General features: G+C 43.5%; 1 protein-coding gene across 1 annotated transcript in view; it reads right to left on the reverse strand.

The window, feature by feature from the left end:
- GRIK2 (glutamate ionotropic receptor kainate type subunit 2) overlaps positions 1 to 15,292 on the reverse strand; it is a 1,206,237-nt gene that overhangs the window by 431,647 nt on the left and 759,298 nt on the right. The window contains exons 8-9 of the mRNA XM_033936333.1: positions 13,616 to 13,723; positions 8,519 to 8,632 (exon numbers count right to left, since the gene is read on the reverse strand). Of these exons, the coding sequence (XP_033792224.1) occupies positions 8,519 to 8,632; positions 13,616 to 13,723 (222 nt within the window). The remainder of the gene's footprint in view (positions 1 to 8,518; positions 8,633 to 13,615; positions 13,724 to 15,292) is intronic.

Below are 15,292 nucleotides of genomic sequence, written 5' to 3' on the forward strand. Positions count from 1 at the left end.
CCTCCCTCCCCCTTATCTTTGTGGCCAAGTCAAAATGATTTGCCAACAATAAAATATTTAAAAAACACAAAGCACACTGTATGCAGAAAAAATGTTAATTATCATTTATATTCCACGGGTTTTCAAAGAGGTCAAGGCAGATGACTTTATTCAATGTCACCTTAGGAACAACTATACAAAATAGAAAAATATACCCCCTCCCTTTTTACTAAACCACGATAGCAGTTTTTAGTGTAGGGAGCTGCGCTGAATGCCCTGCGCTGCTCTCGATGCTCATAGGCTCCCTGTGCTAAAAACCGCTATTGCAGTTTAGTAAAAGGGGCCATAGTGCAAAATATAGACAGCAGATATAAATTCTCAAAACGGACACATTTTGATCATTAAATTGAAAATAAAATCATTCTTCCTACCTTTGTTGTCTGGTGATTTCATCAGTCTCCGGTTGCACTTTATTCTTCTGACTGTGCTTTGAGGAATAAGCTTCCAATATTTTTCCCTTCTTTCAGTCTCCTGTATGCTTCCTCTCCTCCAGAACTCATTCCATCCCCCAACTTTTTCTTTCTTTCACCCTGCCCCCTTCTTTCTTTCTCTCTCCATGCCCCTTTCTTTCTGTATTTGTCTTTCTCTCTCTCTCTCCATGCCCCCTTTCTTTCTCTTTGCCCCCTTTCTTTCTTTCTTTTTCCATGCCCGCTTTCTTTCTTTCTCTCTCTCTCCATGCCCCCTTTCTTTCTTTCCGTCTGTCTTTCTCTCTCCATGCCCCTTTTCTGTCTGTCTCCCTATCTTTCTTTCTCCATGCCCCCTTTATTTCTGTCTCTTTCTCTCTCCATGCCCCCTATCTGTCTGTCTCCCTGTCTTTCTGTCTCCCGTCTCCCTTCTTTCTTTCTGTCTCCCTGCACCCCCTTTCTTTCTTTCTCCCTGCCCTCGCCAAGCCACCGCCATTGGGGAACAGGTTGCCACCGCCACAGGGGAACAGGCTGCCACCACCACCGGGGAATAGGCTGCCACTGCTGCCATTGAGGAACAGGCCGCTGCCGAGTTCTGAGCTCTCCCTGCTTCCCTTCAACGTACACAGGACGCTGAATCGCCGGGCCAACCAACTTTCCCTACACGACACCAGGCAGCGATTGGCTGGCCCAGAGCTTCCTCTCCGACGTCAGAATTGACGTCGGGTGGCGAAGGTTGGTAGGCCCGGCGCTTCAGCGTCCTCTTTACAGGAAAGGAAGCAGGTTGGGCACCCCTGCTCTAGACAAGCCGCGAGCCGCACTCAAATGGCTAAAGAGCAGCGGTTTACCGACCACTGGTCTATACCAACTGTAAAGCAGATGAGATTGCAAACGACTAGACTAGGTGCCTTTTCTTGCATTGGTCCTGATAACTGGAATAATATTCCATTATATATTAGGCAACAGAGAGACCTGAATACTTTTAAAAGGATGTTAAAATGATATTTATTTTGTAAAATGAAATACGAGTGTTGAACACTTAATTTTTGTTTGGATTAGTGCTGGGTGATGTGATTAAGGGGAGAGTTTTGTAATTGTCTATTATCTTTGGATGTCTGTAATTAAAATTACAGTCAAACCTCGGTTTGCGAGTAACCCGGTTTGCGAGTGTTTTGCAAGACGAGCAAAACATTCTTGCAAAACTTGTCTCGCAAACCGAGTGTTGATTCGATTTCCGAGCACCCCCCCCGAGAACCGGCATCACTTCCCCCGCTCGCAAAGCCCCCCCCCACTTGAACTGGCACCCCCCACCCGAACAACTTGATTCTACGAGAATCTCAGCGAGAGGGAGAATTAGAAGGCCGTGAGCATGCGGCAGATGCATGCTCAAGGCCTGGCAGAGGCAAGCAGTTCTTCAAGCGGCACCGGCACGTCCTGTGGGCTGCGTGCCGGTGCCAGACGGGAGGTAAGCTGTTCGGGCGGGGGGTGCCGGTTCATGCGGAGGGGGGTGCTGGTTCGAACGGGGTGGCCTTTGCGAGCGGAGGGAGCGATGCCGTTTCTCGGGGGAGGGGGCTCAGAAATCGAGTCAACACTCGGTTTGCGAGAATGTTTTGCTCGTCTTGCAAAACACTCGCAAACCGGGTTACTCGCAAACCGAGGTTTGACTGTACTTTGATAAAGGTGGGGTATAAATGAATAAAGTATAAACTGCATATTAGGCAGACCCATGCCTATCTAAAAGGAGGAGAGTACAAGAAAACACGCAGCTACAAATACATGTAATATCCACTATATTACATTATGTAAATAATATTTTGTGACTCTTTACATTGGCACGGCATACATGTTTCTTGCCTTGTTAACATTTATCGTTTAAATTTTCCTTTCTGGTGGGCAAATCTTTGCTCTAGCTATAGATTTGAAAGAATGACCACTGATAGTTTGGGGCACGGTAATATATTTAAATGGGTTTGGGGCCCATTGACATCTTACATTTCTTTAAGATGGTAGAGCTTTGAGTAAGAGTCAGTTTTTGTTTGTTTTCATACACATCCAGGAAGGGGGGGGGGATTATTTCTGTTTAAATTTGTTTCTTTGAGTATTTACACTTGGGGTGGGTGGGAGGATATTATTGATTAGAATAGGGTAAGGTTTTTGCGATAATCTATGTTTTTTAATCGTAGGGTGGGTGGCTGGGAGAAAATGGTTGGTTATGATTACTTGTAAATTGAATGTGCTTTTATTGTATTATTATATGTTACATTTTTATGTATTGCACTATTGAAGTTTGGAAAATCAATAAAGAATTTTTAAAAAACCACAAAAAACATTTATTGTACTTTATATACTAAACTCAATAAAAAAACTTTTGAACTAATAAAAAAAAGAATACATTAAAAAACCCAACTAAACTAAACTAAACCTTAGATTTGTATACCGCACCATCTCCTTAGTCGTTGGGCTCGGTACTGTTTACAGTTATTGTGGTGAGAAAGGAACTCCAAGGAAAGGGCTAGATGAAGATCGGAGGAAAGAAGAATGTTAGAGGACTAGGATGTCAGATGAGGAGGGAGTGTTAGATTTTTGAGAAAAGCCAGGTTTTCAGATGTTTACGTAAGGGTTGGAGAGAACTCAGGTTCCGAAGAGGGGAGGTAAGGTTGTTCCAGAGCTCGGTGAATCTGAAGGGGAGGGAAGTCCCCAGTTTTCCTGGGTGGGAAATGCCTTTTAATGAGGGGAAGGATAATTTTGATTTTTGGGTAGGTCTGGTGGTATTAAGATTTGAGGAGTTCCAAGAAAGTGGAATTAATAGAGGAAGGATACCGTGGAGGATCTTGAAAGTTAGGCAGATGCATTTGAAGTGGACTCTGGAAATTATCGGAAGCCAGTGAAGCTTGAATAGGAGCGGTGAGACGCGATCGAATTTACTTTTTGCAAAGATAAGCTTGGCCACGGCATTTTGAATCCATTGGAGTCTGTGAAGGTTTTTCTTCGTTAGGCTTATGAAGATAGAATTGCAATAGTCCAGTCTGGAGAGGATGATGGATTGGACGAGAACGGCAAAATGTTTTTGATGGAAACAGGATCTTACTTTCCTCAGCATGTGTAGGCTGAAATAGCATTTTTTTTACCAGGGAGTTGAGGTGGTCATTGAAGGACAATGTAGAATCAATGATGACGCCCAGGACCTTGCTGGAGAATTCGAGCTGCAGAGTGGAGCCAGGGGACAGTGGGATTGAGGTGGGTAGCTGAACTAATTTTGGGCCAAGCCAAAGTAGTTTTGTCTTGGATTCATTCAATTTCATTTGGACGGTGTGGGACCAAGATTGGAGGTTCGAGATACAAGAGGATATGTTCTCTGCATATTACAACCTGCATATTACACGGTGAACTTCATAGAAAAGTATTCTTTTCATGCATAATAGGATATTTGGACCGTGAACATAAGAATTGCCGCTGCTGGGTCAGACCGGTGGTCATCGTGTCCAGCAGTCACGCGGTGGCCCCCAGGTCAAAGACCATTGCTCTAAATGAGTCCAGCCTCACCTGCATACGTTCCAGTTTAGCATGAACTTGTCCAACTTTGTCTTGAATCCCTGGAGGGTGTTTTGCCCTATAACAGCGTTCCAGCTTTTATTCACTGTTGTACAGGATGGGTTATTTCTGAATATGACGATTCATCATTAGATCATGCCCATGACACTCCCTAAACAGTAGCTAGAGTTACTATTGAACATTGCCTCATTAATGCGTGCTAATATACTTAACATACGTTATATTGCCTGAGGTCCCATTGTATACAATAAGACCTAGTTACTAAGCGTCCAATTCTGGAAACAGTGCCTGCTGCGTTAGACGCCTGCAAAATGGGCACCTCCTGTGTGCCAATCACCGGTAAGCATCCAGAATAGAGAGTTGCACGGGGGGGGTGGGGGGTGGAGGGGGGAGGGGACATAAATCAAACCCATTCCCGCTGGAATCAGACCGGTCCCCGCTGGAAATTAAGTCCATCCCCGCTGGAACCAAATCCGTCCCTGCCCGCTCTCGCATGTAATCTCTTCCGTCCCCGCCCGTCCCCATAAACTTCAAACATAGTTACTTCATTTAATCATGCTACTGAATTAAAGGCTCTGGTAGAGAGTCATTTACAAATAAACAGAGACACTTTATTTTGGAAATATTAATTGGGAAGAAAATATACTTTGTTGTAAATGGGTCTCTGCCAGAGCCTCTAATATAAAATATAAATACTCAGCTGATGAAGACCCCCAAGCTATGTCAGTTAAGGACTTCCTCTGCAGGTGGCTGGGGGTCCTTTTTGCCAAGCTTGGCAAAAAAAAGTAGTGTCCCTGAGTCAGAGATGCTGGCACCTCAGTGGCTCAGGGACGCTGCCAGCGACTGCTACGCTTGGTGGAGGGGAGTTCTGGCCACATTTGGAGGAGGTCCTCAGCAGCCGGTGCTTGGGGGTCCCCACCAGCCACAGCAAGGGCCAGCTAGTACTTCAGCACTGGAAAAATCAAACCAGAAATGTATTTCCTTTTCTTTTGAACACAATACAGACATCTGCTATATACATTTCACAGAGCTAACATATTTAAGTCAATAAATTCCTTTTTTTACCTTTGTTGTCTGGAGACTTATTTTTCCATCAAGTTGGTTCCAGTTTCTAATGTTTTCCTCTTTCAAGTCTTCTGAAAATTCTTCTTCAAGTGGTTGTTGTCCATTGATTCCTCCTACCATGGTCCAGCATTCCTTTCTTCCTTCCATCCTGGATTATTCTCCCCCTTTTACCCTCTCCTGCACAGCATTTCATCCTCTCTCCTCCACCCCATGTTCAACCTGTCTTCCTGTTTCTCGCACTATCCACCATCTTTTTCTCATTCCCTCCCTTGCTGCAAAGGGATTAGAGAGAGGGAGGGAGGGATCCAGGGTGCATCTCTCCCACCCCCTCCCCAACACATTCAACATTTCTCCTTCTCGCACCCCTCTCCAGCACCATGCCACCTCTCCCTATCCCTTCCCCCCCTCTCCATGGTATGGCATCTTCAATCCTTCTTTTCTTTCCTTCCCTTATAATCTGGCATCTCTCTCTCTTCTCCCCTCCCTTCCCGGGTCTTCTTTCTCCTCTTTTCCTTCCCTCCCCCCATCCAGATGGGTACCCCCTATCTCTTTTTCTGTCATCCCTTCATCGCCGAAAACTTGTCTTTCATCATTGCCAGCAGAACTTGCTGCTCTGGACCGCGTTGGTTTTCAAGTTTATTAAATTTTTACTATACCGACCATCAACAAGTATCTAGCCGGTTTACAAGTTAAAAATAGTACAATAAATAATATAATTAAAAAGGAATAAAGAAAAGGGGGATTGTGAACATTTAGACTTTAACTAGACATATTGGAGAGTGAAGGCAGGGAATAACGAGATAGAAGGGAAAAAAAAAAAAAAGGAAATAAGGAAGGATGAAACATGAGGAATGGGATCGCTTCTTAAAAGCGGTTGAGGTATTGAAGAATAAGTTATATTTGGGAAGAGGAGAAAGCGTCTTGGAATAAGAAAGTTTTTAATTTAGCCTTAAATTTATCGAGTGATGTCTCGTGACGAATATGAGATGGCAATGAGTTCCATAGGGTAGGAGCGACTACCGAAAAGTTGGTCTTTCTCGTATAAAAGAAATCTTTGATTGTGGGGATAGATAGAAGGTTTTGATCAGCTGATCTAAGGGTCCGAGATGAACAGTAGGGGATTAGAAGTTTGTCTAGAAAAGAAGGTTGGCGGAAGAATCTGATTTTAAAGACTAGCATAATTGTTTTATATGTGATACGATGGGTTATAGGTAACCAATGAGCTTCTTTCAGGAGAGGTGTAACATGGTCATATTTTCCCAATTTGTAAATAAGTTTTATGGCAGTATTTTGTATGAGTTGGAGTCGTCGTAGTTCTTTTTGAGGGAGTCCATTGTAAAGAGAGTTACAATAGTCAAGGTGAGAGATGACAAGTGAATGAATTAGAGTTGTGATAGCAGTAGTATCAAGGATAGATGATAGAGAACGAATAAGCCTTAGTTTGTAAAAACAAATTTTTACGACTGAGCTAATCTGATCATGAAAGGTAAGATCCTTGTCTAGGATAACTCCTAGTAGTTTTATTTTGGTTTCCATTTTTACTGGATGACTTTTGATAAGAATCTTTTCAAGAATAATATCATTTTTTTTTGGTAGGAAGAAATAGGCTGTTTGACTTATTGGTGTTTAAAGAGAGTTTATTTTCATACAGCCAATCACTTATTTTTTCTAGTTTTTTATTGATTGTTTGAATTTCTGAAGAGTTAGAGGTATCTACAGGGTGGAGTAATTGAATATCATCTGCATATGCATAAGCTGTAAATCCTATTGACTGGGCAAGGGTGAGAAGGGAGGACAGAAAGATATTAAATAGCAAAGGAGATAAAATGGAGCCCTGTGGGACACCATAGTTTTGAGATATGGGAAGTGACGTTTCCTATTTAGAATGTACGCTAAAGCTTCGGTCATTGAAATATGAATGAACCATTGTAGAGCGGAACCAGTAAGGCCGCAGTCGCTAAGACGATTAATGAGAAGAGAGTGATCAATAGTATCGAAGGCTGCAGTAAGATCCAACGAAATGAGGAGAACTGATTTTTGATGGTCTAAAAAATAGTTGATAGTTGTAGTGAGACCTAATAGGGATAGTTCGGTAAAATAGCAGGGGCGAAAGCCGGTTTGATGTGGGTGCAAGGCATTCGTTTTTTCAATAAATTCTGCGAGTTGATAAAAAATTATTTTCTCAGTTAGCTTAGAGATGACAGGGAGATTGGCTATGGGTAGAAAATTTGCTGATAGTGTTGGGTCAGTGTTTTGATTTTTTAATTTAGGGAAGACCAGGGCGGATTTCCAGGCTTTAGGAACGCAGTTGCCTGAAAGGCAGTTTGTTACCATTTCTAGAAGAAATGGTCCAAAGAAAGAAAAAAACTTTTTCAAGAGTATAGGGTGAATGGTCTCTGTAGCATTGTAAGGCGTGTTAATGGATTGAAAAACTTTGAAGAGATTGTCTAAGGAGGGAGGTTTAAAATTGGTAAAGGTGCTGTAAGATAGGTGAATAGGCTCGACTGGAATATCTTGAGTAGGGGTAGGAATAGATTGTCCGAGTTGAGAACGGATCTCCTTAATTTTTTTGTCAAAAAAAGATGCAAGCTCGGTGGCTGGTGGTTGAGTCGGGTATTTCCTCCCTGTTGGTCCCGCCTACTTCCTGCTTCCATGAAGGCAGAACCCATAAGAGAGGAAAACCCAATGCTGGCAGAGCAACAAATTGTGAAGGCCGTGGCTGCCGGAAGGGAAAGATCCCCGGCACTGGGAACACCCCCTTATGGGCTGCACCCGGGGTGGGCCACTCCTCCTTGGAATGCCACTGGTGGACACTTTTGCTTTTATAAGGAGACTGGTGACAGACTATGTGAGCAGAGCATAATCGCTTTTATAAGAATGGCACTCTCATTCCCTCATATACTCTTGGGAACCGTAACATCCAGCATTTGCAGGTTCCATTTCGGATAATGAGAATCTGAATTGTACATTGTACGCACATCATGATATTTGGCTTAGATTTGTGATCTACTCTCTCACTTAGGGGTTGTTTTTATTGAATGGCATTTATTCTGAGCACAGAACAGTTCAGCGTTTAAATCATCTGCACCTACTTTCTCTAAAGGTAGAGAAACGCTACCATTACCGCACTGAATGAACTAATTTTGCCTAGACTAGTAATATACTTTCACTAGGAGAGACCAGTAATTAATGAGTGGGACTAAATTATTAACCAACTGAGACAACACTAAAATTCATGTAATTTGCATCAAGGAGACTAAGGAAGTAACTACAGTAAAAATCTATGACTTTAATTGGCGCTGCTTCTCATCCTTTATAGACTAATTGCTAAATAACTGCAAAAATACATCACATGCGCTTCATTACTATTGCAATTAGCAAAAAAAAAGGTTTTCTATCATTTGCTCGTGCATCTGTGTTTTAGGGGGAAAAAAAGGCATCCGGCTGCAATTACTCACCAGAACCGTGGTTACGATCAGCGATCTGTTGGACAGGGAATCGGTGATGTTCGCCGGCTTTCCTTTCTGATGCTCCGTCATGTTGAGGCCACTGACCGGATCCCACGTTCCGATCTGCGAAGTAGAACAAATTGCTTTGTAAATTGTTTGCTGTCTCGGTCAAAGTCCCCGAGAGGGAGAGGGCGGGCGGGACGGCGCTCTCAAAGTCAGGGCACGTATTGTTTGGCTCCCTCTCCTGGCTATCGGGACTTTTCAATTTACCGCACTTGTTTCAAGTGAGATTCGCAGCGTTTGAAAGCGTGGCTGGCTCTGGACGTGCTACTTTGTTGGTGTCCTTTGGGTTTCATCAGGGTAACGAGATAGTCCTAAAGCTCTATTATTATTTGAAACAAATCTCCTTTATTGGAGAAAAAATTTACATATTTCCCCGACGCCTCAACTTAGAAGGAAGGAGTTTCTAACATATCATAACAAAGTTATTTCACTGGGTACTGTTTACCGATTACGATTTCCATGTAAATGTTTTATTTCTTATCAAAATAACAGATATATCTTTTTTGAACCAACTCAATTTCGGGTTTTTCTGGAAGGTAAAGGAGTCTCAATGAAGGAAGACGAGGTATAATTTAAGTACATATGTAATTCGCTGGAGTTCCTGCTCTATTTTCTTGTTGTTATTCTCTATGTAATCTCCTTCCCTAGGAGTTTTCTTTTACTTGATTCCCCCCACCCCCCATAATTGAGGACTGTATTAAGGATAACATTTTCCTGTGTAATATTTTACTTTCTCCAATGTTTATTGGTTGTAATTGTTTCAGTATTTCTTGTCAAAGAATCTGCTGTGGATGCTAAGAAAAAGAAAAACAAGATAGCATGGTTGGCAAGGTGTGACATTAAAGGGCCAAATGGCACATAGAATTACAGGCAGTCCCCGGGTTAAGTACACACACGCCATCTGTGCCCTTAGAAAAGAAATTTTTTAAAAAAACCCAAAAACCAGCAGGCCTGTCGATAACACACTAGCCCCCTCTTTTACAAAGGTGCGCTAAGCTTTTTAGCCCGTGCTAAACACTAAGACGTGCATGTTATCCTATGGACGTGTTAGCGGTTAGAGAACGTGTTGATTTAGCACGCACTAAATCTGCGCTAAAACGTTTAGCGTGCCTTTGTAAAAGAGGACCTAGATCTGTCAGTTTTTTCAGGATGGTATTACCAATCCGATTTTGGCATGCAATGTCAGGCTATCGATCAGACGGCTGGCTTTAATATTACAATATCTATAAATATTTCCTACCAAGTGGTCAATATAACCAGTATACCAGGGGTGTCCAACCTTTTGGCTTCCCTGGGCCGCATTGGCCGAAAAAATGTTTCTGGGGCCGCGCAAATGCTGCAGCAAGACAGAGGGAGCTGGCAAGATGGTAAACACCCGAGGGCAGCAGAGGAAAACACTGCATCGCCCTCGACCAGTGCCACACAAAATACTTCACAGGGCCGCAGGTTGAACACCCCTGCAGTATACTATCAATGATAGATAATCCATTCTAACAGGGAAGTCTACAGTCTACATTCGGCATTAAGTAGCCGATTTGGCCAAATTTCAGGAAAAAGGCCTCAGAATAGGGAGCGCTGCACAAGTCGTATGACCGACTGATGCAATTAGCGTAATCAAAAGGCGGTGAATTAAATTTAAAAATAACATAATTAAAAAACAACAGAGATAACATAAAAAAAAGAATACAAAAAGAGAAAAGAAAGAAAAAAACTCTATTGGATTATTTAAAGTATTAATTAAATTCAGGATTTTTGGACAATGATTGTATGACGGAGCAAAACCATTCTTGTTGACTACGCTGATAGCGTCAGTCGGAGATACGACTTGCGTAGCGCTCCCTATTCTGAGGCCTTTTGCCTGAAATTTGACTAAATCGTCTACTTAATGCCGAATGTAGACTGTAGACTTCCCTGTTAGACTGGATTATCTATTATTGATAGTATACTGGCTTTAATATTAATAATCTCATTTTAATAGTAATGTGGTTGTCTGTATGCCAGAATCGGAGAATGTACACGCGGTGAACCATTTTGAGAATTGGGTCGGCAAATTCTATCGGTCGCTAAACCAGACAAACTGGTTTGGGGATTTTGAGATGTCTTTTTGGCCACTGTCTCTACCTCAGTTCTTAATTTCGGAACGTCACAATGTTCCAGTGCAGCAAATAAATTAGACAGAGGCAATGATTTGGAGGGAGAATACATCTGTGTCACCAGGACAGTTTTAAAAGGTAAGTCAAGTAGACACGTGCCTCGGCCCCAAAGAGTTAAGGGGGGAGGGGGGGCCGGAACACTGCCTGTTCCACTGAAATCAGTGTACCTCCCTCTAGGCCTGGGTCCAGATGTCCAACTACTGCCTCCTGCTTTCTTTGTTATTCAATTTATCCGAACTCACAGTAGGCAGTCAGCCAGTGCCAGTGACTCCCGGCACACCTGCAATCGGTGTGCAAACCGGCACACCTGCAATTGGTATGCAAACCGGCACACCTGCAATCGGTGTGCAAAGGGATACACCTACAATCGGTGTGCAAAGTGGCATACCTGCAATCGATGTGCAAAGGGATACACCTACAATCGGTGTGCAAAGTGGCATACCTGCAATCGGTGTGCAAAGGGGTACACCTGCAATCGGTGTGCAAAGTGGCATACCTGCAATCGGTGTGCAAAGGGATACACCTACAATCGGTGTGCAAAGTGGCATACCTGCAATCGGTGTGCAAAGTGGCACACCTGTAATCGCTATGCAAACCGGCACACCTGCAATCGGTGTACAAACCGGCACACCTGCAATCGGTGTGCAAAGTAGCATACCTGCAATTGGTGTGCAAAGTGGCATACCTGCAATCGGTGTGCAAAGTGGCACACCTGTAATCGATGTGCAAACCGGCACACCTGCAATCGGTGTGCAAAGTGGCATACCTGCAATCGCTATGCAAACCGGCACACCTGCAATCGGTGTGCAAAGTGGCATACCTGCAATCGGTGTGCAAACCGGCACACCTGCAATCGGTGTGCAAAGTGGCATACCTGCAATCGCTATGCAAACCGGCACACCTGCAATTGGTGTGCAAAGTGGCATACCTGCAATCGGTGTGCAAACCAGCACACCTGCAATCGGTATGCAAACTGGCACACCTACAATCAGTGTGCAAAGTGGCATACCTGCAATCGGTGTGCAAAGTGGCATACCTGCAATCGCTATGCAAACCGGCACACCTTCAATCGGTGTGCAAAGTGGCATACCTGCAATCGGTGTGCAAACCGGCACACCTGCAATCGGTGTGCAAACCGTCACACCTGCAATCAGTGTGCAAACCGTCACACCTGCAATCGGTGTGCAAACCAGCACACCTGCAATCGGTGTGCAAACCGGCACACCTGCAATCGGTGTGCAAAGTGGCACACCTGCAATCGTTGTGCAATCTAGAACACCTGCAATCGGTATGCAAACTGACATACCTGGAATCGGTGTGCAATCCGGAACACCTGCAACGGTGTGCAAAGTGGCACACCTGCAATCGGTGTGCAATCCGGAACACCTACAATCGGTGTGCAAAATGGCACACCTGCAATCGGTGTGCAAACCGGCACACCTGCAATCGGTGTGCAAACCGGCACACCTGCAATGGGTGTGCAAACCGGCACACCTGCAATGGGTGTGCAAACCGGCACACCTGCAATCGGTGTGCAAACCGGCACACCTGCAATCGGTGTGCAAACCGGCACACCTGCAATCGGTGTGCAAACCGGCACACCTGCAATCGGTGTGCAAAGTGGCACACCTGCAATCGGTGTGCAATCTGGAACACCTGCATTCGGTATGCAAACCGGCACACCTGCAATCGGTGTGCAAACCGGCATACCTGCAATCAGTGTGCAAACCGTCACACCTGCAATCGGTGTGCAAACCAGCACACCTGCAATCGGTGTGCAAACCGGCACACCTGCAATCGGTGTGCAAAATGGCACATCTGCAATCGTTGTGCAATCTAGAACACCTGCAATCGGTATGCAAACTGACATACCTGGAATCGGTGTGCAATCCGTAACACCTGCAATCGGTGTGCAAAGTGGCACACCTGCAATCGGTGTGCAATCCGGAACACCTACAATCGGTGTGCAAAATGGCACACCTGCAATCGGTGTGCAAACCGGCACACCTGCAATCGGTGTGCAAACCGGCACACCTGCAATCGGTGTGCAAACCGGCACACCTGCAATCGGTGTGCAAACCGGCACACCTGCAATCGGTGTGCAAACTGGCACACCTGCAATCGGTGTGCAAAGTGGCATACCTGCAATCGGTGTGCAAAGTGGCACACCTGCAATCGGTGTGCAATCTGGAACACCTGCATTCGGTATGCAAACCGGCACACTTGCAATCTCTGAAAACTGGCACACAGTTTTCAATTCACTACTCTAGCCACTGAAAACAAAATATTGACCCCCCTCTCTTCCACTGGCAGCAATGCATTTGGAAGATCCTTGCTCAGCATAGGGGGAACAGTGTCCGAGGTGGGTGGGGGAGAGCTTACATGAAATAATGTCTTCAATACTGTTTTGATATTTGAAAAAAGCAATCTGAAAAATAATGAAAGTCTGTTTACCATGCTCTTCCCCTCTTCAGGGGAAGGCTGCTTAAAATGAAACCAGATGACGATCAGCCCATTGGGTAACTGAGTGACACTGATCCAATGGCTCCATATATTTAATTGAGCATAAGGCCCACAGAGCAGAGTGTCACTGTTCTAATCTAAGTATTGTTGCTTTTCTCTGTCTGAAAACCCAGATTGCTTAAAAGAAATTACTCCAGCAGTTTCAAGGAATGATTGTCCCTTGTTCAATTTGAGAATACAAAAGTGCAAGGTTGCTTTTGGAATCATTCACTCCATATGAACCTTATTCTTAAACATCCAAGCGCAGTCCTAAATGACATGAAATAGCTTGGCTACCAGGAGAAAAGTATTTGCCATCATCATTTGTTTATTAATGATTTTTTTTTCACATTACGATCCAAATATACAGGTAAAGCATCTAAGGTACCTTTTCCAGCCCTTCTTCCTTCAGACTGATCACATCCAAGTCAAAATCTGTCCTCAAGCCATTGGTTTTGTTGAATGTAATTCTGCCTGTCAAACCTTCCCAGTGGGCCTAGGTTAAAAAGAAGAAAAAGAATTTCATAAGCAAGACAAAATAATGACCAAAAAACCAACCACCCACTATTGAGTTTCTGCCAAAATGGAAGCATCAGTTATTTAAATCATTTACCATATTACGCCCATATTATCGTGCACTAAACGCTAACACGCACGTGTTATCCTTTGGACGCATTAGCAGTTAGCGCACGTGTTGATTCAGTGTGCGCTAAATCTGCGCTAAAACGCTTAGTAACGCTTTGTAACAGAGGGGGAACGAGATGACTGCAAAACTGCAGGAATCCCAACCAAGGTGATCGAGCCATCTGGGTTTTGGAACAAACGAATCTTTGAAGGCTTTTTTTAGTGAATACATTCACAGATACCAGGATCATTCAACTCAAAATGCTCGTTCCCTATTTCTCATGTATGTTCGTTGCTATTTTCACATTTGCTCTTTAGCCTGTTTTTGTAACAAATGAAAAAAAACCATATTTTGAATAATGTGTAAATGTACATGAACTTTCAATTCTTACGCGCAGAAACCCCTTCCTCACTAAATAACATTTTTCTCCTTTACAAGAACACCGTTTTGGTACGAGAGGAAGAGCCTAACGGTTAGTGCAGTGGGCTTTGATCCTGTTAAGCTGGGCCCAATACCCAGGCCTAGACTTTGTGCAAGTCACTTAACCCTCCGTTGCCCCAGATCCAAATTCGTTGGGATCCCATCAAGGACATGTACCCTGCATATAGGGGAGAATTCTATAAAGAGCGCCTAGCCAAAATCCACATTCAGCTTCACTATTTTTAATTGGCATGGTAATTGTCCATGCCACCAAAAACTAATAATAAAAAAAAGATTAGTTCAAGTTGCATGTTTCCACCTAGTGGCGCCTAACGTCAGTTTTAGTGGATATGTTTTAGATGTTAATTTCTTTGATGCTCTCAAGCTCTGCCAGTGACGGATCTGTGAAGTTCTATTAAGACCTGCACTAAAATATGACTGTTTGCTCTCAGGCCGCTTCAGAGACTTTTCTCTCTCTTAAATTTGTTTTATTTTCTTTTTAATTTTTTATCTTCTTTCATTATTTCTATTTCTTTGATTTTTGATCTTGGAAATGTATTACATATTTTTTTTTTAATTTTAATCAGGTACTTTAGCTAGATTGTGAGCCTTCGGGACAGGCAGGATAGTTTTTCTCAAGTACCTAATTTTATTTTAGTTTGATATTTTGTAAACCGCTTAGATCAGTAAAATGCAGGTGCAGTATATCAAATATTAAATAAACATAAACATAAGAATAGCCTTACTGGGTCAGACCAATGGTCCATCAAACCCAGTAGCTCGTTCTCACGGTGGTCAATCCAGGTCTCTAGTACCTGGCCAAAACCCAAAAAGTAGCAACATTCCAGCATCTCAAAGAAGAGCAAGATTCCGGAACCCCAATGAGAGCAACATTCCAGAGCTGAGATTGTGATGTCATAATGCCTCATTCCACAGTGCCTCAGAGCCAACCTCATCAGTGATGTTATAATGGTTTAATTGTCCTATACTTGGCACACATTATCTTCTTTCATTCTTTCT

This window comes from Geotrypetes seraphini, chromosome 3 (genome assembly GCF_902459505.1).
Source record: "Geotrypetes seraphini chromosome 3, aGeoSer1.1, whole genome shotgun sequence".
In the NCBI taxonomy this organism is placed as follows: Eukaryota; Metazoa; Chordata; class Amphibia; order Gymnophiona; family Dermophiidae; genus Geotrypetes; species Geotrypetes seraphini.